This window comes from Hypanus sabinus, chromosome 20 (assembly GCF_030144855.1).
Source record: "Hypanus sabinus isolate sHypSab1 chromosome 20, sHypSab1.hap1, whole genome shotgun sequence".
NCBI classification, from domain to species: domain Eukaryota; kingdom Metazoa; phylum Chordata; class Chondrichthyes; order Myliobatiformes; family Dasyatidae; genus Hypanus; species Hypanus sabinus.
The window spans coordinates 73,100,625-73,122,305 of NC_082725.1; the positions used below are offsets into that span (position 1 = coordinate 73,100,625).

At 57.1% G+C, this 21,681-nt stretch overlaps 1 protein-coding gene across 7 annotated transcripts in view; it reads right to left on the reverse strand.

Annotated features, from left to right (window-relative positions):
- Positions 1–21,681, reverse strand: part of LOC132378631 (ras-responsive element-binding protein 1-like) — a 140,040-nt gene that overhangs the window by 31,492 nt on the left and 86,867 nt on the right. For all 7 annotated transcript variants that reach the window (XM_059945744.1, XM_059945741.1, XM_059945746.1 and 4 more), the window contains 2 exons: positions 17,559–17,703; positions 7,766–7,905 (listed from right to left, as the gene is read on the reverse strand). In XM_059945744.1, coding sequence (XP_059801727.1) covers positions 7,766–7,905; positions 17,559–17,703 — 285 coding nt within the window. The remainder of the gene's footprint in view (positions 1–7,765; positions 7,906–17,558; positions 17,704–21,681) is intronic.

The following is a 21,681-nucleotide window of genomic DNA, read 5'->3' on the forward strand; positions in this document are numbered from 1 at the left end:
GAGCACCACACGGTCAGAGGGGCAGTACTGAGAGAACACCACACTGTGGGAGGGGCAGTACTGAGAGAGCAGCACACGGTCAGAGGGGCAGTACTGAGAGAGCACCACATGGTCAGAGGGGCAGTACTGAGAGAGCAGCACACGGTCAGAGGGGCAGTACTGAGAGAGCACCACATGGTCAGAGGGGCAGTACTGAGAGAGCTCCACACGGTCAGAGGGGCAGTACTGAGAGAGCAGCACACAGTCAGAGGGGCAGTACTGAGTGAGCTCCACACGGTCAGAGGGGCAGTACTGAGTGAGCTCCACACGGTCAGAGGGGCAGTACTGAGTGAGCTCCACACGGTCAGAGGGGCAGTACTGAGTGAGCTCCACACGGTCAGAGGGGCAGTACTGAGAGAGCACCACACGGTCAGAGGGGCAGTACTGAGAGAGCAGCACACAGTCAGAGGGGCAGTACTGAGTGAGCACCACACGGTCAGAGGGGCAGTACTGAGAGAGCAGCACACAGTCAGAGGGGCAGTACTGAGTGAGCTCCACACGGTCAGAGGGGCAGTACTGAGTGAGCTCCACACGGTCAGAGGGGCAGTACTGAGTGAGCTCCACACGGTCAGAGGGGCAGTACTGAGAGAGCACCACACGGTCAGAGGGGCAGTACTGAGAGAGCAGCACATGGTCAGAGGGGCAGTACTGAGAGAGCACCACACGGTCAGAGGGGCAGTACTGAGAGAGCACCACACGGTCAGAGGGGCAGTACTGAGAGAGCACAGCACTGTGGGAGGGGCAGTACTGAGAGAACAGCACACTGTGGGAGGGGCAGTACTGAGAGAGCACCACACAGTCAGAGGGGCAGTACTGAGAGAGCACCACATGGTCAGAGGGGCAGTACTGAGAGAGCAGCACACGGTCAGAGGGGCAGTACTGAGAGAGCACCACACTGTGGGAGGGGCAGTACTGAGAGAGCACCACACTGTGGGAGGGGCAGTACTGAGAGAGCAGCACACGGTCAGAGGGGCAGTACTGAGTGAACACCACACGGTCAGAGGGGCAGTACTGAGAGAGCACAGCACTGTGGGAGGGGCAGTACTGAGAGAGCACCACATGGTCAGAGGGGCAGTACTGAGAGAGCACCACATGGTCAGAGGGGCAGTACTGAGAGAGCACCACATGGTCAGAGGGGCAGTACTGAGTGAGCAGCACACGGTCAGAGGGGCAGTACTGAGAGAGCACCACACGGTCAGAGGGGCAGTACTGAGAGAGCACCACACAGTCAGAGGGGCAGTACTGAGAGAGCACCACACGGTCAGAGGGGCAGTACTGAGAGAGCACAGCACGGTCTGTGGGGCAGTACTGAGAGAGCACCACACGGTCAGAGGGGCAGTACTGAGTGAGCTCCACACGGTCAGAGGGGCAGTACTGAGAGAACAGCACACGGTCAGAGGGGCAGTACCGAGAGAGCAGCACACAGTCAGAGGGGCAGTACTGAGTGAGCTCCACACGGTCAGAGGGGCAGTACTGAGAGAGCACCACACTGTCAGAGGGGCAGTACTGAGAGAGCACCACACGGTCAGAGGGGCAGTACTGAGAGAGCAGCACACGGTCAGAGGGGCAGTACTGAGAGAGCACCACACGGTCAGAGGGGCAGTACTGAGTGAGCTCCACACGGTCAGAGGGGCAGTACTGAGAGAGCACCACACGGTCAGAGGGGCAGTACTGAGAGAGCACCACACTGTCAGAGGGGCAGTACTGAGAGAGCACCACACTGTCAGAGGGGCAGTACTGAGAGAGCACCACACGGTCAGAGGGGCAGTACTGAGTGAGCTCCACACGGTCAGAGGGGCAGTACTGAGAGAGCACCACACGGTCAGAGGGGCAGTACTGAGTGAGCACCACACGGTCAGAGGGGCAGTACTGAGAGAGCACCACACGGTCAGAGGGGCAGTACTGAGTGAGCACCACACGGTCAGAGGGGCAGTACGGAGTGAGCACCACACGGTCAGAGGGGCAGTACTGAGAGAGCAGCACACGGTCAGAGGGGCAGTACTGAGAGAGCAGCACACTGTGGGAGGGGCAGTACTGAGAGAGCAGCACACGGTCAGAGGGGCAGTACTGAGAGAGCACCACACAGTCAGAGGGGCAGTACTGAGAGAGCACCACATGGTCAGAGGGGCAGTACTGAGAGAGCACCACATGGTCAGAGGGGCAGTACTGAGAGAGCACCACACTGTCAGAGGGGCAGTACTGAGAGAGCACCACACGGTCAGAGGGGCAGTACTGAGTGAGCTCCACACGGTCAGAGGGGCAGTACTGAGAGAGCACCACACTGTCAGAGGGGCAGTACTGAGAGAGCACCACACGGTCAGAGGGGCAGTACTGAGAGAGCACCACACAGTCAGAGGGGCAGTACTGAGAGAGCACCACATGGTCAGAGGGGCAGTACTGAGAGAGCACCACATGGTCAGAGGGGCAGTACTGAGAGAGCACCACACTGTCAGAGGGGCAGTACTGAGAGAGCACCACACGGTCAGAGGGGCAGTACTGAGTGAGCTCCACACGGTCAGAGGGGCAGTACTGAGTGAGCAGCACACGGTCAGAGGGGCAGTACTGAGAGAGCACCACACGGTCAGAGGGGCAGTACTGAGAGAGCAGCACACGGTCAGAGGGGCAGTACTGAGAGAGCTCCACACTGTCAGAGGGGCAGTACTGAGAGAGCACCACATGGTCAGAGGGGCAGTACTGAGAGAGCTCCACACGGTCAGAGGGGCAGTACTGAGAGAGCACCACACGGTCAGAGGGGCAGTACTGAGTGAGCACCACACGGTCAGAGGGGCAGTACTGAGTGAGCAGCACACGGTCAGAGGGGCAGTACTGAGAGAGCACCACACGGTCAGAGGGGCAGTACTGAGAGAGCACCACACGGTCAGAGGGGCAGTACTGAGAGAGCACCACACGGTCAGAGGGGCAGTACTGAGAGAGCAGCACACGGTCAGAGGGGCAGTACTGAGAGAGCACCACACGGTCAGAGGGGCAGTACTGAGAGAGCAGCACACGGTCAGAGGGGCAGTACTGAGAGAGCTCCACACTGTCAGAGGGGCAGTACTGAGAGAGCACCACATGGTCAGAGGGGCAGTACTGAGAGAGCAGCACATGGTCAGAGGGGCAGTACTGAGAGAGCAGCACACGGTCAGAGGGGCAGTACTGAGAGAGCACCACACTGTGGGAGGGGCAGTACTGAGAGAGCACCACACGGTCAGAGGGGCAGTACGGAGTGAGCACCACACGGTCAGAGGGGCAGTACTGAGAGAGCAGCACACGGTCAGAGGGGCAGTACTGAGAGAGCACCACATGGTCAGAGGGGCAGTACTGAGAGAGCACAGCACGGTCTGTGGGGCAGTACTGAGAGAGCAGCACACGGTCAGAGGGGCAGTACTGAGTGAGCACCACACTGTGGGAGGGGCAGTACTGAGTGAGCACCACACTGTGGGAGGGGCAGTACTGAGAGAGCACCACACTGTGGGAGGGGCAGTACTGAGAGAGCTCCACACGGTCAGAGGGGCAGTACTGAGAGAGCACCACACGGTCAGAGGGGCAGTACTGAGAGAGCAGCACACGGTCAGAGGGGCAGTACTGAGTGAGCTCCACACGGTCAGAGGGGCAGTACTGAGTGAGCTCCACACGGTCAGAGGGGCAGTACTGAGAGAGCACCACACGGTCAGAGGGGCAGTACTGAGAGAGCAGCACACGGTCAGAGGGGCAGTACTGAGAGAGCAGCACACTGTGGGAGGGGCAGTACTGAGAGAGCAGCACACGGTCAGAGGGGCAGTACTGAGAGAGCTCCACACGGTCAGAGGGGCAGTACTGAGAGAGCACCACACTGTGGGAGGGGCAGTACTGAGAGAGCAGCACACGGTCAGAGGGGCAGTACTGAGAGAGCTCCACACGGTCAGAGGGGCAGTACTGAGAGAGCACCACACTGTGGGAGGGGCAGTACTGAGAGAGCAGCACACTGTCAGAGGGGCAGTACTGAGAGAGCACAGCACTGTGGGAGGGGCAGTACTGAGAGAGCACCACACGGTCAGAGGGGCAGTACTGAGAGAGCAGCACACGGTCAGAGGGGCAGTACTGAGAGAGCAGCACACGGTCAGAGGGGCAGTACTGAGAGAGCACCACACGGTCAGAGGGGCAGTACTGAGTGAGCTCCACACTGTCAGAGGGGCAGTACTGAGAGAGCACCACACGGTCAGAGGGGCAGTACTGAGAGAGCACAGCACTGTGGGAGGGGCAGTACTGAGAGAGCACCACACTGTGGGAGGGGCAGTACTGAGAGAGCACAGCACTGTGGGAGGGGCAGTACTGAGAGAGCTCCACACTGTCAGAGGGGCAGTACTGAGAGAGCAGCACACAGTCAGAGGGGCAGTACTGAGAGAGCACAGCACTGTGGGAGGGGCAGTACTGAGAGAGCAGCACACGGTCAGAGGGGCAGTACTGAGAGAGCACCACACGGTCAGAGGGGCAGTACTGAGAGAGCACCACATGGTCAGAGGGGCAGTACTGAGAGAGCACCACACGGTCAGAGGGGCAGTACTGAGAGAGCAGCACACTGTCAGAGGGGCAGTACTGAGAGAGCTCCACACGGTCAGAGGGGCAGTACTGAGAGAGCAGCACACGGTCAGAGGGGCAGTACTGAGAGAGCAGCACACGGTCAGAGGGGCAGTACTGAGAGAGCAGCACACGGTCAGAGGGGCAGTACTGAGAGAGCACCACATGGTCAGAGGGGCAGTACTGAGAGAGCACCACATGGTCAGAGGGGCAGTACTGAGAGAGCACCACATGGTCAGAGGGGCAGTACTGAGAGAGCACAGCACTGTGGGAGGGGCAGTACTGAGAGAGCACCACATGGTCAGAGGGGCAGTACTGAGAGAGCACCACATGGTCAGAGGGGCAGTACTGAGAGAGCACCACATGGTCAGAGGGGCAGTACTGAGAGAGCAGCACACGGTCAGAGGGGCAGTACTGAGAGAGCACCACATGGTCAGAGGGGCAGTACTGAGAGAGCACCACATGGTCAGAGGGGCAGTACTGAGAGAGCACCACATGGTCAGAGGGGCAGTACTGAGAGAGCACAGCACTGTGGGAGGGGCAGTACTGAGAGAGCACCACATGGTCAGAGGGGCAGTACTGAGAGAGCACCACATGGTCAGAGGGGCAGTACTGAGAGAGCAGCACACAGTCAGAGGGGCAGTACTGAGAGAGCACCACATGGTCAGAGGGGCAGTACTGAGAGAGCACCACACTGTGGGAGGGGCAGTACTGAGAGAGCACCACACTGTGGGAGGGGCAGTACTGAGAGAACAGCACTGTGGGAGGGGCAGTACTGAGTGAACACCACACGGTCAGAGGGGCAGTACTGAGAGAGCAGCACACGGTCAGAGGGGCAGTACTGAGAGAGCACAGCACTGTGGGAGGGGCAGTACTGAGAGAGCACCACACTGTGGGAGGGGCAGTACTGAGAGAGCACCACACGGTCAGAGGGGCAGTACTGAGAGAGCTCCACACTGTCAGAGGGGCAGTACTGAGAGAGCACAGCACTGTCAGAGGGGCAGTACTGAGAGGGCACCACACGGTCAGAGGGGCAGTACTGAGAGAACAGCACACAGTCAGAGGGGCAGTACTGAGAGAGCACCACACTGTGGGAGGGGCAGTACTGAGAGAGCACCACACGGTCAGAGGGGCAGTACTGAGAGAGCTCCACACTGTCAGAGGGGCAGTACTGAGAGAGCACAGCACTGTCAGAGGGGCAGTACTGAGAGACCACCACACGGTCAGAGGGGCAGTACTGAGAGAGCACCACACTGTGGGAGGGGCAGTACTGAGAGAGCACAGCACTGTGGGAGGGGCAGTACTGAGAGAGCAGCACACGGTCAGAGGGGCAGTACTGAGAGAGCACCACACGGTCAGAGGGGCAGTACTGAGAGAGCACAGCACTGTCAGAGGGGCAGTACTGAGTGAGCACCACACGGTCAGAGGGGCAGTACTGAGAGAGCACCACACAGTCAGAGGGGCAGTACTGAGTGAGCTCCACACGGTCAGAGGGGCAATACTGAGTGAGCACCACACGGTCAGAGGGGCAGTACTGAGAGAGCACCACACGGTCAGAGGGGCAGTACTGAGAGAGCACCACACTGTCAGAGGGGCAGTACTGAGAGAGCACCACACGGTCAGAGGGGCAGTACTGAGAGAGCTCCACACGGTCAGAGGGGCAGTACTGAGAGAGCACCACACTGTCAGAGGGGCAGTACTGAGAGAGCACCACACGGTCAGAGGGGCAGTACTGAGTGAGCTCCACACGGTCAGAGGGGCAGTACTGAGTGAACACCACACGGTCAGAGGGGCAGTACTGAGAGAGCTCCACACGGTCAGAGGGGCAGTACTGAGAGAGCACCACACTGTCAGAGGGGCAGTACTGAGAGAGCACCACACGGTCAGAGGGGCAGTACTGAGTGAGCTCCACACGGTCAGAGGGGCAGTACTGAGTGAACACCACACGGTCAGAGGGGCAGTACTGAGAGAGCACCACATGGTCAGAGGGGCAGTACTGAGAGAGCACCACACTGTCAGAGGGGCAGTACTGAGTGAGCTCCACACTGTCAGAGGGGCAGTACTGAGAGAGCTCCACACGGTCAGAGGGGCAGTACTGAGAGGGCACCACACGGTCAGAGGGGCAGTACTGAGTGAGCACCACACTGTGGGAGGGGCAGTACTGAGAGAGCACAGCACTCTGGGGGGGGCAGTACCGAGGGAGTACCACACTGTGGGAGGGACAGTACCGAGGGAGTACCACACTGTGGGAGGGACAGTACCGAGGGAGTACCACACGGTCGGAGGGGCAGTAGTGAGGGACCTGTATTCAGAGATACCGGCCACGTGACAGACGCACTGCCACCTGGCTGGTCAGAGGACACACCACATGCCAATCAACATTTGGTCCCTCCCAACTAATCAATGTACACCTAAATTATTGGTCACCTTAATTGGATTATCGCGCCCAGCCCCATGCTATAAAAGGTGAGACTTGTTCTTGGCTCGCCCTCTCTTACAGACCACCTCATTGGAGCTAAGTGCATTGATTTATGTTTGGGGAGGTTTATCGTTTGTCCTGGTAAGGGAGCCGCAGCTATCCAAGGTTGTAGTGCTTTTCCCTTGTTCTTTGTATGTGTAACCATACCCTGTCCCCACACCGCTTCCTGTGTATTGTAGCTGCTTGTGTTGACCTGACTTCCCTTGTAAATAAATTCCTTATTATTAAAACTGTGTGTGTCCAGGCCTCTACTATTGAGACTCAAAGAACCAGTTATTTCCATCACAACAGGAACACACTGTGGGAGGGGCAGTACCGAGGGAGCGCCACACTGTGGGAGGGGCATTACCGAGGGAGCGCCACACTGTGGGAGGGGCAGTACCGAGGGAGCGCCACACTGTGGGAGGGGCAGTTCCGAGGGAGCGCCACACTGTGGGAGGGGCAGTTCCGAGGGAGCGCCACACTGTGGGAGGGGCAGTGCCGAGGGAGCGCCACACTGTGGGAGGGGCAGTTCCGAGGGAGCGCCACACTGTGGGAGGGACAGTACCGAGGGAGGAGTGTGTGGGTGATGGTCAGATGGAGTGGGTGCCGGAGTGAAAAGAGTAACTGTGAGGGAGGCTGACGTGGGTGTAGGAGAATCTGGTTGGATCAAGAGGAAAGCAAAGAGTGACTGGACAGAGACTAGTTCACCTCAAGCTGGAGTCAGGGTGCGTCTCCATGTGGGACTCCAGGCCGTACTTGCAGATGAAAGTCTTGAGACACACAGGGCAGTGCAGAATCTCCTCGCCCTTCTTCTCTTCCTCTGTCTCAGAGGCATCGTCTTGGATAATCTGGGTCATGGAAGGAGAGAGGGCAGAGTTTGGAGTTAAAAACTAAAACAAAATGAGCACACTGGCAGCTTAACAAAATACAGGACACAGCAGGTCAGGCAGCAGCTGCACGGAGAAGAGAATCTCTTCTGATGAAAATTCCTCAGCTGTCCTCTCTCTCCCATGAAGCTGTCTTTAGTCATGTCTGTCAGGAGTAAATGTTTCTCACTACGTGGAGACCTACACTCAGTCTGCTGCTGTGAAGCCAGCTGAACAGGGCAAGCCCTCTCATATCCACTCTCTGCACAATCCTGCTCTCCATACTATAGGGAGGGATGTGCCTGCACTGGCAAGGGCAGAGCAGCAGAGCACCCTCTTTGGATGTGACAACTTGACACAAACTGTTGTAAGCACAACCAAGTCATGAAATAAGGGCTCCAACCTCTGGACTCCAGCTACAATTCCTACCTCCTCCTGCCCCTCCCTCGGCCCGGCCGCCGCCTCCTCCTGCCCCTCCCTGACGCTGGGCTGAAGTACAGCTTCTATGTCACTGGATGAACTTCTTATCTGTTAAACAACTGCTGACACACGGGGCTGGTACAGATTGGTACTCGGTCAGTATGGATACAGTGGGCAGAAGGGCTGTGTGATTTTTCTGACTGTGGGAGAGGATGGAGCTGGGTTGGTAAACCTGACGGCCTGCCCTGAACACAAGAAGCACACACCTGCTTATGCCTGGTTACTCTGAATGGGAGAGCTGTCATCACGTTTCCAGTGGAGTACCAACAGGAAGGACTCTGTGATGGAAATTCAGCTGGGCTGCTGGGAAATCGAATAATGTGGCGGCTTTGCTAGTTACCGGGATCTTGTGCCTTGCTTCCTGCAGTGATTGACTGGCTCCCTATGCAAGTTCACACCCACCCCCTCCTCCTTTGACCTTCCTCTCGTGTCATGTCTCCAGTTCCCCACTCCTGACATCCAGGGACTGAGATATGTGACTGCAATCTCTACCGTGTGATGTTAAAGGACTACTGAAGCTCAGGCGATGAAAACGGAAACAAGGCCAGAGATCCTTTGCCAGAAAAAACTGAACCTGTTGAAATCTCTCTCCCCATCATCCGAGCAACTGTGGTTCGAGAGAACTCAGGCTAGAACAGTTACAGAGCGCGTCCCCTCCCACCCCATCTGACTCTCTCACAGCATCGCACATCCAAGCAAAATAGGGACATCATTTTTGTGAATGCCCGCAAGAAAATGGTAACATGCAGTAAGGTACATACTGATAATAAATTTACTTTGACTTGACTTCTGGGCCTTTAAAGAACAGACTGTAATTAGCTGATCTGGCATTATGCCTTACACTGCACAACAAATGGAAATATTGTCTTCAAATAACAGCTGGAAGCCAGAAACCCGAGTGCCTGTCCTCACCATCCACCTGTCCCTGATTACTCGGCACAGCCCTGCTTCAGTAATCCATCGACAGGGGATGGGCCTCGAGGTCCCCGAGCTGACTAATGCCAGGTTAAAGGCACTCGGACAGTCATCAGTGACCCACGTCTGCAGCACCTCGTACACCAGTCAGGACAGCCTAAGCTGCTTGCTGTGTCCCACGAAGAATGGGAACCATCGCATCGTTTTAACGCCATCTGCACAGATAGAAGGAATGCAATAACTTGGAGGGATGTGAGCAAACACAGGCAAATGGGACTAGATGGTGTTGGGCTGAATGGTCTGTTTTCCACATTGTACAACTCTGACTCTAAGCTACCCCACACAGCCAGAAACACACAATACAGGGAGAGGCCTCCGGAACCATCCCACCAGTCTCATTCCCCCTCTCACCCACATCCAAAGGATCTGTGGATTTTTTGTAATATTATGCTGCAATATTCTTCAAGGATACTGCAACGCCTTACACTCAGGAGCATTTTAGAGCAAGCAATTAATCACACCTTTGGATATGGGGCAAATGCAGAAGAACAGGCAAACTCCACCCAAAGTCACGATCGAACGTGGATGGCTGGAGCTGTGAGCCAGCATCACAACCTGCTGCAGAACTGCACGTGACCACTCCAACCCCCTCCTAGTTGGTGAGGTCCAGTGTCTCACAGCCCACCCATCGACAAAAAACCACGCTAACTTGACTGAGGGCTGAGGCCTGCTCTGAAACACAAGCCATGGAACGTTAGAGGCAGCAGGCTTAACATTCCCAATTGTAAGGAATTCCTTACTGCACTGGGTGGCTGAGCCGGGTTTTGTGCTCAGGAGCCTGCAGCAAAACCAAGTTCTCCACCCTCCTCCTATAATGCTCCCAAACATGCAAGACTGAGAAACAACATCCATCTTCCATCTGGGCACTGTGCTGCCTTCCAGGTTCAAAGCTGAATACTTCAGTTAGCTTTGTATCAGGACAGGCCACTTCTGCTGTAAATCATCCATCTGTGACGTTGGATCAGTTTAAATGACACCAATCATCAAAGATGCACACTATGTCATGGCTACAATCAGGTAGGAGGTATAGAACGAACACAAAGCTGGAGGAACTCAACGGGTCAGGCAACATTGATGGATTTAGTACTATGAGAGATATTTGAGATACTATGGGACTGGATCTGTTTTGGGTTGAGACTCAAATCTGGATTGAAAGATACAGAAGCCTGAAGTTTCATACCATCAGCTTCAGGAACAGCTACCTTTCTACAACCAGCAGGTTCTTGAACTAACCTGCACAATTCTAACTCTAGCCCAGTTGATGTCTCAGAATGGCTGCAAAACATTCTCAAAGGAGAGGGTTGGCAGCCAGAGGTCGTGGAGCACATTGGCAGTAACGACAGGGAACAGGTCTTGTGCAGTGAGTGTAGGGAGTTTGCAAAGAGGATGAAAAGATAGTAACCTCTGCGTATAGAAGGGTAAAACAGATGAATTTGCCGTGTGGATTTCCTAGGCAGTGACGATCTGTCCAAGGGAGAACAGGTTGCAGCTTAACTGGAGGGGAGCCAATATACTGACTAGTAGGTTTGCTAGTGATACTTGGAGAAGTGATGGGAACAAAATCACCAAATCAGAAAGTGGAGTTGTAGAGATGAAGGTAGATATTCTGACCAGTAAGGACAGACAGGAGCTAGAAAACAGACAAAATGGGATGAGCAGGTTGAAGTGTCTGTGCTTTAATGCTGGGGGCATTATGGAGAAGGTTGATAAACTTGGGTCAGTATGTGAAACAGTGACATTGTGCTCATGACAGAGACTTGGTTGAGAGAGGAAACAGGAATAGATGTTCAATGTTTCAGAAAAGATAGAGAAGAAAGTAAAACAGGGGAGATGGGGAACTGCCGAGAAGAGCTCATTCACTGAGTCTATATGGGTAAACTCAAAGATAAGAGAGGTGCAATTGCTGATGTAAAACAGACCACTGGGGCATTGGGGTAGGCAGATCAGAGAAAGTGTAAACGTGACAGGTTGTTGTAGGGAGTGACTTCAACTTCCCTTATATAAACTGGGACCTTTCTCAGTTTAGATGGGACAGAATTTGTTGGGTGCATCCAGCAGAAGTGTTTCTTAAAAAAATACGCAGAGACTGCAACTCTCATGAGGAGAGGATGTGCCAGACCTGGCCAGGTGACCCAGCTTTCAATGGAACAGTGATCAAAAGTCCTTAAGTTTTAAGATAGTTTAAATAGTGACCTTGAGGGAGAATATTAAATTGGAGCAGCGCAGATTAGGTGAATGGGGAACAGCTGTTTTTGGGCAAGTGGGGGGTGTTTAAAGACCAACTGCTCAGCGTACAGGACAGGTGTGCTCCAGAAAGAAGGAAGGACAAAGATGGAGAAGTAAGTGAACCTTGAATGTCTGGTGTGGCCTCTGGAGGTCAGATGTGGAGCAACCTGCCTCAGGAAGGGAGTTTGCAATAAAGATCTCACAATGCTTGTCTTTCCTGAGATGGAGACCACGGCAACCGAGGTGCTGCAAGTTCGCAGGAGGATCTCACTTCGAGCAGCTCACCTTGAGCCACTCCCTGGTCAGGAGAGACGAGGGTCCTTTGTTCAGCTCTGGCAAGCCAGCTGAGATTTTATTGACATAAACTGTTTGCAAACCTGATCCAAGTGATAGGTGTCTCCCTTCAAACAACTCGTGCCAGCACGATTTCACACCGCCACATATATAGCTCGGACACTCTACCATCTGACTGTTGGCAGACGAACCTGCCCTTCTGGGGGCAAATCCTCTCAGTCACTTCATCATTCTTTAACAGTCAGGCACTAGAACAGATGGACATCAACTCTCCATTTCCTCAATAAATGCCACCATGAAGCTGCTCCAGATTCCAGCAGCAGTCCCACGTGCCTCTGGCCATCTGAAAGCAGCAGCAAGTGGGCCTCAGACCCCCGCAATCCCAGGGTGCAGGGAGAGGCTGTTCAAGAAATTCCTCTCCCTCCTGCATCCGTTCAATCCTTTTCTCCAGGTCAATGCAAGGCACAGCAACAATCTCACTGGATATTGCATCAGTCACTCGCTTAGTCCTCTGATCAGCAACATACACACACACAGTCCAACTCCACATTGTTTTAAAATCTGCTTCACTCTTACAATTCTTCCACTTCCAACCTTAAATTAACCCCTCCCATACCAGCTTCCTTCCCAGCACCCCTCGAGATGTCAACCCCTTTCTCCCCCTCAAAGCTGACTGCTTTGACTGTGCTTATGGTCATGCAGCAGTGCCAGATGTTAATGACTTCTGTCACTCTGAGGTGACGGAGAGCACTGCCGCTGCTCTTTGAAGTCTCACCCACTCTGTCGAGGAGAGATAGGAGATCTGGGGGCACTGGGAGTTTATGTGGCTGTGCTGATTAACAAATATTCTCATTGATTTTGCTGAGACTCACTAGAATGTAAAAGGTGTACAAGCTGAAGCGACTGCTTTAATATCAGCAACATGCTTTCATTCTGAACTCCCCCTTTGCGGCACAAAAGACTGACCCCTGTGCAGCGAGGGTCACAAATGTCAAAATGAGGAAATACGAGAGGCAGAGGGTTGGGAGAATGAGGAGGCTCCTGTTGAAGGCAACAAGAGGCATGAGCCACACTCAGCCTTCCGACCTCCGCTGTACAAGATTTCAGTCAGCAGGAAAGGACACACAGCCACTGCTTCAGCATCATCTTCGTGTGCCCCTCGCGCTCAACCCCCCGACCCTGTGCCCCTCGCGCTCAACCCCCGACCCTGTGCCCCTCGCGCTCAACCCCCCGACCCTGTGCCCCTCGCGCTCAACCCCCGACCCTGTGCCCCTCGCGCTCAACCCCCCGACCCTGTGCCCCTCGCGCTCAACCCCCCGACCCTGTGCCCCTCTCGCAACCCCCCGACCCTGTGCCCCTCTCGCAACCCCCCGACCCTGTGCCCCTCGCGCTCAACCCCCCGACCCTGTGCCCCTCGCGCTCAACCCCCGACCCTGTGCCCCTCGCGCTCAACCCCCCGACCCTGTGCCCCTCGCGCTCAACCCCCGACCCTGTGCCCCTCGCGCTCAACCCCCCCGACCCTGTGCCCCTCGCGCTCAACCCCCGACCCTGTGCCCCTCGCGCTCAACCCCCCCGACCCTGTGCCCCTCGCGCTCAACCCCCGACCCTGTGCCCCTCGCGCTCAACCCCCCGACCCTGTGCCCCTCGCGCTCAACCCCCGACCCTGTGCCCCTCGCGCTCAACCCCCCCGACCCTGTGCCCCTCTCGCAACCCCCGACCCTGTGCCCCTCCCCCCGACCCTGTGCCCCTCCCCCCGACCCTGTGCCCCTCTCGCAACCCCCCGACCCTGTGCCCCTCGCGCTCAACCCCCCGACCCTGTGCCCCTCGCGCTCAACCCCCCGACCCTGTGCCCCTCGCGCTCAACCCCCCGACCCTGTGCCCCTCCCCCGACCCTGTGCCCCTCGCACTCAACCCCCCGACCCTGTGCCCCTCGCGCTCAACCCCCCGACCCTGTGCCCCTCGCGCTCAACCCCCCGACCCTGTGCCCCTCCCCCCGACCCTGTGCCCCTCGCGCTCAACCCCCCGACCCTGTGCCCCTCGCGCTCAACCCCCCGACCCTGTGCCCCTCCCCCCGACCCTGTGCCCCTCGCACTCAACCCCCCGACCCTGTGCCCCTCCCCCCGACCCTGTGCCCCTCCCCCCGACCCTGTGCCCCTCGCGCTCAACCCCCCGACCCTGTGCCCCTCCCCCCGACCCTGTGCCCCTCGCGCTCAACCCCCCGACCCTGTGCCCCTCCCACTCAACCCCCCGACCCTGTGCCCCTCCCCCCGACCCTGTGCCCCTCGCGCTCAACCCCCCGACCCTGTGCCCCTCCCACTCAACCCCCGACCCTGTGCCCCTCTCGCAACCCCCCGACCCTGTGCCCCTCTCACTCAACCCCCGACCCTGTGCCCCTCTCACTCAACCCCCCGACCCTGTGCCCCTCGCACTCAACCCCCGACCCTGTGCCCCTCCCCCCGACCCTGTGCCCCTCGCGCTCAACCCCCCGACCCTGTGCCCCTCGCGCTCAACCCCCCGACCCTGTGCCCCTCTCGCAACCCCCGACCCTGTGCCCCTCCCCCCGACCCTGTGCCCCTCGCGCTCAACCCCCCGACCCTGTGCCCCTCGCGCTCAACCCCCCGACCCTGTGCCCCTCTCGCAACCCCCGACCCTGTGCCCCTCTCGCAACCCCCCGACCCTGTGCCCCTCCCCCCGACCCTGTGCCCCTCGCACTCAACCCCCGACCCTGTGCCCCTCGCGCTCAACCCCCGACCCTGTGCCCCTCCCCCCGACCCTGTGCCCCTCCCCCCGACCCTGTGCCCCTCCCCCCGACCCTGTGCCCCTCCCCCCGACCCTGTGCCCCTCCCCCCGACCCTGTGCCCCTCGCACTCAACCCCCGACCCTGTGCCCCTCCCCCCGACCCTGTGCCCCTCGCGCTCAACCCCCGACCCTGTGCCCCTCCCCCCGACCCTGTGCCCCTCGCGCTCAACCCCCCGACCCTGTGCCCCTCCCCCCGACCCTGTGCCCCTCGCGCTCAACCCCCGACCCTGTGCCCCTCTCGCTCAACCCCCCGACCCTGTGCCCCTCGCGCTCAACCCCCGACCCTGTGCCCCTCCCCCCGACCCTGTGCCCCTCTCGCAACCCCCGACCCTGTGCCCCTCGCGCTCAACCCCCGACCCTGTGCCCCTCTCTCAACCCCCGACCCTGTGCCCCTCTCGCAACCCCCGACCCTGTGCCCCTCTCTCAACCCCCCGACCCTGTGCCCCTCTCGCAACCCCCGACCCTGTGCCCCTCTCTCAACCCCCGACCCTGTGCCCCTCTCGCAACCCCCGACCCTGTGCCCCTCTCTCAACCCCCCGACCCTGTGCCCCTCGCGCAACCCCCCGACCCTGTGCCCCTCGCGCTCAACCCCCCGACCCTGTGCCCCTCCCCCCGACCCTGTGCCCCTCGCGCTCAACCCCCCGACCCTGTGCCCCTCCCCCCGACCCTGTGCCCCTCTCGCAACCCCCGACCCTGTGCCCCTCTCTCAACCCCCGACCCTGTGCCCCTCGCGCTCAACCCCCCGACCCTGTGCCCCTCGCGCTCAACCCCCCGACCCTGTGCCCCTCTCGCAACCCCCCGACCCTGTGCCCCTCTCGCAACCCCCGACCCTGTGCCCCTCTCGCAACCCCCCGACCCTGTGCCCCTCTCGCAACCCCCCGACCCTGTGCCCCTCGCACTCAACCCCCCCGACCCTGTGCCCCTCTCGCAACCCCCGACCCTGTGCCCCTCGCGCTCAACCCCCCGACCCTGTGCCCCTCTCGCAACCCCCGACCCTGTGCCCCTCGCACTCAACCCCCCCGACCCTGTGCCCCTCTCGCAACCCCCGACCCTGTGCCCCTCGCGCTCAACCCCCCGACCCTGTGCCCCTCTCGCAACCCCCCGACCCTGTGCCCCTCGCGCTCAACCCCCGACCCTGTGCCCCTCGCGCTCAACCCCCCGACCCTGTGCCCCTCTCGCAACCCCCGACCCTGTGCCCCTCGCGCTCAACCCCCGACCCTGTGCCCCTCGCGCTCAACCCCCCGACCCTGTGCCCCTCTCGCAACCCCCCGACCCTGTGCCCCTCTCGCAACCCCCCGACCCTGTGCCCCTCCCCCCGACCCTGTGCCCCTCTCGCAACCCCCCGACCCTGTGCCCCTCGCACTCAACCCCCCGACCCTGTGCCCCTCTCGCAACCCCCCGACCCTGTGCCCCTCCCCCCGACCCTGTGCCCCTCTCGCAACCCCCGACCCTGTGCCCCTCGCACTCAACCCCCCCGACCCTGTGCCCCTCTCGCAACCCCCCGACCCTGTGCCCCTCTCGCAACCCCCGACCCTGTGCCCCTCTCGCAACCCCCGACCCTGTGCCCCTCGCGCTCAACCCCCCGACCCTGTGCCCCTCTCGCAACCCCCCGACCCTGTGCCCCTCCCCCCGACCCTGTGCCCCTCGCGCTCAACCCCCGACCCTGTGCCCCTCGCGCTCAACCCCCCGACCCTGTGCCCCTCTCGCAACCCCCCGACCCTGTGCCCCTCGCGCTCAACCCCCCGACCCTGTGCCCCTCTCGCAACCCCCCGACCCTGTGCCCCTCGCGCTCAACCCCCCGACCCTGTGCCCCTCTCGCAACCCCCCGACCCTGTGCCCCTCGCACTCAACCCCCCGACCCTGTGCCCCTCTCGCAACCCCCCGACCCTGTGCCCCTCGCACTCAACCCCCGACCCTGTGCCCCTCCCCCCGACCCTGTGCCCCTCCCCCCGACCCTGTGCCCCTCGCGCTCAACCCCCGACCCTGTGCCCCTCCCCCCGACCCTGTGCCCCTCGCGCTCAACCCCCCGACCCTGTGCCCCTCCCCCCGACCCTGTGCCCCTCCCCCCGACCCTGCACAACAGCAGTCTGCCGATACCCTGCACTGGTGCCTTTCCTGTGGGCAACAAGACTTCACTCAGAATGGAGCAGGGGCCCAGTCCAACCCTTCTCTCTGAGCTTCAGTCGTGCTCGGAGACACACTCGTCGTTTACATGTTGCATCACATGTACCTCAGCAAACCTCTGTTAAGGCAGCTATGCTCTCGGATCTAGGATGTGGGGCACTTCTGGTGAGCAGCAGACTTCAGCAAATTGATTAATCGACACAGCAACCCAGGTATATCCAGAATCAGGGACTCTAGACGTCGTTTCTCCTCAACCAACGCATCAGTAATCTGACAGCTCCAAAGCCACAGGGCGATGAGACAGAGGTGGAAACTCGAGAACCAGAGGAAGGGGGTAAGATCCTGATTCTAAAAGTAAGACTTCATTTAACTGTGACAGGTGGGGTCAAGTGGGCATTAGGATAGAGACAGTGAAGCTTTAAATGATCTCAAGTGCAAACTCTGAGAGTTGGCCAGGAAGGTGTTGTAGGAAACGGAGAGCTGAGGAGATCTTGACCAAGGCTTTCACTGGGGGGTGAGCAGAGGAAGGACACGGTTGGGTGCTGTAAGAGATGCTGCAGATCTGTGGTGTGGCCTGTATGAAGGAAAACGTTTGGGCGGTTTAGTCAAGTGTATGCCAGGACCCAGCAAAGATGGGCTGAGGGTAGGTGGGCAAATTCTAACCAAACCCTTCCTAGACCAGGACCCCAACCAGGATATGATACCTATCACACTAAATGTTAACTAGACTGGATTACCTTTTTGCTGGGAGACTCTTCCTCCTTCGAGTCACCTTCCTCCTGGCTCAGTTTCCTCTTGACCGAGAGTCTTCGGCGCTTGCTGGGTGACGGAGGGCTTGAGGTCCCGGTGAGTGCAGGCTCCTTCTCATGGATCTTCATGTGCCTGTGAGAACACAAACAGGAAAAGCCAGTGTCAGCCATCGAGTTCACCAGCTGCCTTGAATATCCCCAACAGCTCATTTCTTGTACCTCAAAAACTGAATAGGAAACATGGTAACAGAACTTCATGTAATTATGTCATTAAGTCAGCCTCGCCTCTAACTCAATGTCGGTGGTTGTGAATTCTGGACGTTTCCACCAATTATATTACCCTCCACTCAAAATGGTTGTAAAGCAAGAAACACCTGTATAACTTTATGACAGTAAGGGATACAGAGCTGCTCCCAGCGATCCTGGGGCGGGAGCCAGAGCTTTGCCTGGAAGATGTTCTATGCACCCTTGGGATCCACTGTGGATACAGATCATTAAACCGCTAATCCCTCAGGAAATGGACACGTTTAAGTGACAGTAGGTCAACATCGATGTGGCTCATTGAGATTGTTGTGACTCGGAGGTTGTGGGTCCCAGAAAAGATCTAATGAGAAGCCCCTTTTAACTGTTTGACAGTAAATTAAGTGATTTGACTCTGAAAGCTGAATACTCCACATTCCTATGTTAACCTTTTACAGAGATGGGAATTTAAAAGCAGTAGAACGATTTTTTAAAAATGAGCAAGCAGGTTGCAGAGTAAATGGGATCGTCACAGATACCAGTCCCATGCTGAGCCGCACAAAACACTGTGACCAGTCACACCTTCCGCTCCGACTTCCTTTCAGCACTCTGGGGCAACTATCCCCCCACCACTCCTGGGTCCACTCTTCCCCCTCTGCTGACCACTGGCCAGGAGAGGGTTCAAGTACAGCTACTTCCCTTCAGCCACTCGCTTCGCAATCCAACCAGCAAAACCCAAATCACCACAGTTTAGTAGCAGTGAGAACACTTTGAACACTTTACATGAAAATGGACCTTTTTGTTCTAATTGTGTTCTTTCTTGCAAAACTTGTGTATAATTTGTTTAATTTGTACATTTTGTGAAAGATGCTGTGTGTCTGTGATGAGTCAGAGGCTCTTCATTGCACCTGTGCAGACACCCTTGGCTTTCACCACTCCCTCTCACCGTGCCTTCCCCTCCAACGGCAGGAGATGGAAGACCTCTCCTCTCCCTTCTCCCCTTCCCACCGTCCAGGGACACAAGCAACTCCAGATCACCTGTTCTTTTCCCATCTGGGATGCTACATTTGGTGTGCACTATGAAGTGCTGTCTTCACTGGGGAAATAAAAAGAGATTGGCTGCTGATGCTGGGACCCCCCCCACCTTATTATTCTGTTGCCTTCCCCCTCCCTTGCCAGTCCCTATGAAGGGTCTCGTCCCAAAACATTTCCATAGATGCTGCCTGACCTGCTGAGTTGCTCCAGCGTTTTGCGTGAGTTTCCACAAGATGCTGGAAAAACTCAGCAAGGTCAGGCCGGAGATTATTTGGTGACTGGCTCGTGGAACAACTGTGTTCAGCCAGACTTTCTGGTTGCCTGTCTCACAAAGTCTCCAGCTAACCCCGGCCTCTTGCACTGTTCCCATGAATCGGAAAGCAGGCACAAACCTCACGACCTGCTGAGACTTGCCTCAATTCCGAGCACTGGAATGAAATGTCGAAACTGAAACACGTCAGAAAACCAGCCATTCCAGATTGGTCTCCCACTTTCACCATCCTTGCCCCTCTGCTGTTTCCGATTTCTTTTACCTTGGGCAGACACAGATATCTCTGGGGATATCACCCTCTCCAGCTAACACTACTCCCAGTCGTCTCTCTGTGTCTCCTTCCTCCATCCCAGTACCTTTATCCTCTGCCCAGCTCAACTAAGAACTAATTTGATTTTTATCTTCATAGTTGTGAAAAATGGTCACTGAGACATAAACGGATTCCCCTAGGCTGAGTGTTTCCAGCTGCTGATCATCTCCCCCAGTGCCCCTCCATCCCCTTCCTCCCTGCTCCATTCTCCTCTCCTATCAAATTCCTTCTTTTCCACCTATAACCTCTCAACTTCTTACTTCATTCCCCTCCCCCACCCACCTGGCTTCAGCTATCACCCTGCAACTTACCCTCCCTCCCCTCCTCTCACCTGACTGTCTTCCCCCTCCCTTTCCAGCCCCTATGAAGGGTCTCATCCCAAGACGTTTCCGTAGATGCTGCCTGACCTGCTGAGTTGCTGCAGCATTGTGTGAGTTACTCTGCTTTGTTTTGGGCACTTGTAATATGTTGCTATGTTGAAGGGATAAGGAATTTCAGCTATGAAGCTGTTCTCATTGGCTCACTGTGGGAAAACGTACAAGAATCAATTCTGCTGATATTGTCCTCGATTCTGCTGAGAAGTAGGTAGACATGTTCACAGTAGTTTGGCAATGAATTAGACGAGCTACACCATTCACTGGAGTACGATAAGCAGGAGTTTTAAAGGAGTGGGCATTTTACACACAGCAGTAGACATCTGAATCTTGCGGTCAGAGGAGGTCATGGAGTCACTATGTTTAAAATGGACACTAGAATAGGCAAGGTTTAAAAGGCATTGTTCTAATACAGACAGGTAACATGGTATGAGCCTGCTTCTGTGCTGTGACAAAACGCCCGGCCGATGGCAAAGGAGTTTGGCTGGTTTGGTTTCATGCACAGGACTGGGGAACAGTCCAGGCGTGAGAAGGACAGGCATCTCCACGTGATGAGCAGTCCTGGCCTTGAAGCTCTGCTGGATGACGTGGTGGGTGCAGCTTCAATTCTGACTTGCGAATGGATAAGCTGCAGGCAGCAAATGCCTGGGTTGCACACGAGAGAACGGTTGGACTGACTCTTTCTGCACTACCACTGGTGACCATGAGAGATTGCGTAGACAGACGCCCTGAATGTCCACACAAGTGGACGGGCACCTGAAGTCACTGTCCCAGGGACGGGCGGGCACCCGAAGTCACTGTCCCAGGGACGGGGGGGCACCCGAAGTCACTGTCCCAGGGACGGGCGGGCACCCGAAGTCACTGTCCCAGGGACGGGCGGGCACCCGAAGTCACTGTCCCAGGGACGGGCGGGCACCCGAAGTCACTGTCCCAGGGACGGGCGGGCACCCGAAGTCACTGTCCCAGGGACGGGCGGGCACCCGAAGTCACTGTCCCAGGGACGGGCGGGCGCTCAACAAACTGGTGGTTCCATAATGTCAAGCCTCCAATGTTGGCCAAAGTCATGTTCAACAGATGGTGATTTGTTGTCTCCATCTCCGATCCAGCTGCAGTTGGGAAGTGTAATTCCTGGGCCAAAGTGCTCTGGTGGCTGAAAACCACTGGTCTGTAACAGCAGCAAATCTTCCAGTGTAACCGCCCCCCCCCCCCAGCCACTGGCACTTAAACCAAGCCTGACACGAAACGCATCGAGAGAACCTGGCGTCGGCAAAGTGAAATGTGTGGCACAGGAAGAGGCCATTTGGTGCATGATGCTGGGCCAAACTAAATATCTTACTAATCAAACTAAATTAATTTCTTTGCCTACACAATGCCCACATCAGCATCAGAATCCTAATCAGGTTTATTATCATAGTCTTATATGGCGAGATCTGTTGGTTTGGGGCAGCTGTAAAGGGCAAAGACTGTAATCATACCCAGTCTCTTGAACTTCCAAACTGCAGATGAAAATGCTGCTGGTGGTGACATGTCTAGTGGGGAGTGCTTGTTGCTTTTACTTTCAGCTTCCACCGCTGGCCAGCAGTCTTGTACATTCAGTTCTCCTTTTTGCAAGCTTCTCCCTGCCAGTACAGAAGCCTCATGTAGTGCCTCCTCACTGGCAACAGATGGAAACTGAACTGAACAACAGAGGACAGCTCATCATCACCTTCGAAACAGAGGGCTACCGGCCATGTCCCTATCTGAGAGACTCCAACACCACCCTAGGCAGCACATTCCAGACACCCACCACTCTGTGTATGAAAGACTTGCCAAACATCTTCTTTGAACTTACCCCTCTCACTGGAAAGGTGTGAAACAAGTTAACCCTGGGTGGAAGAAAGA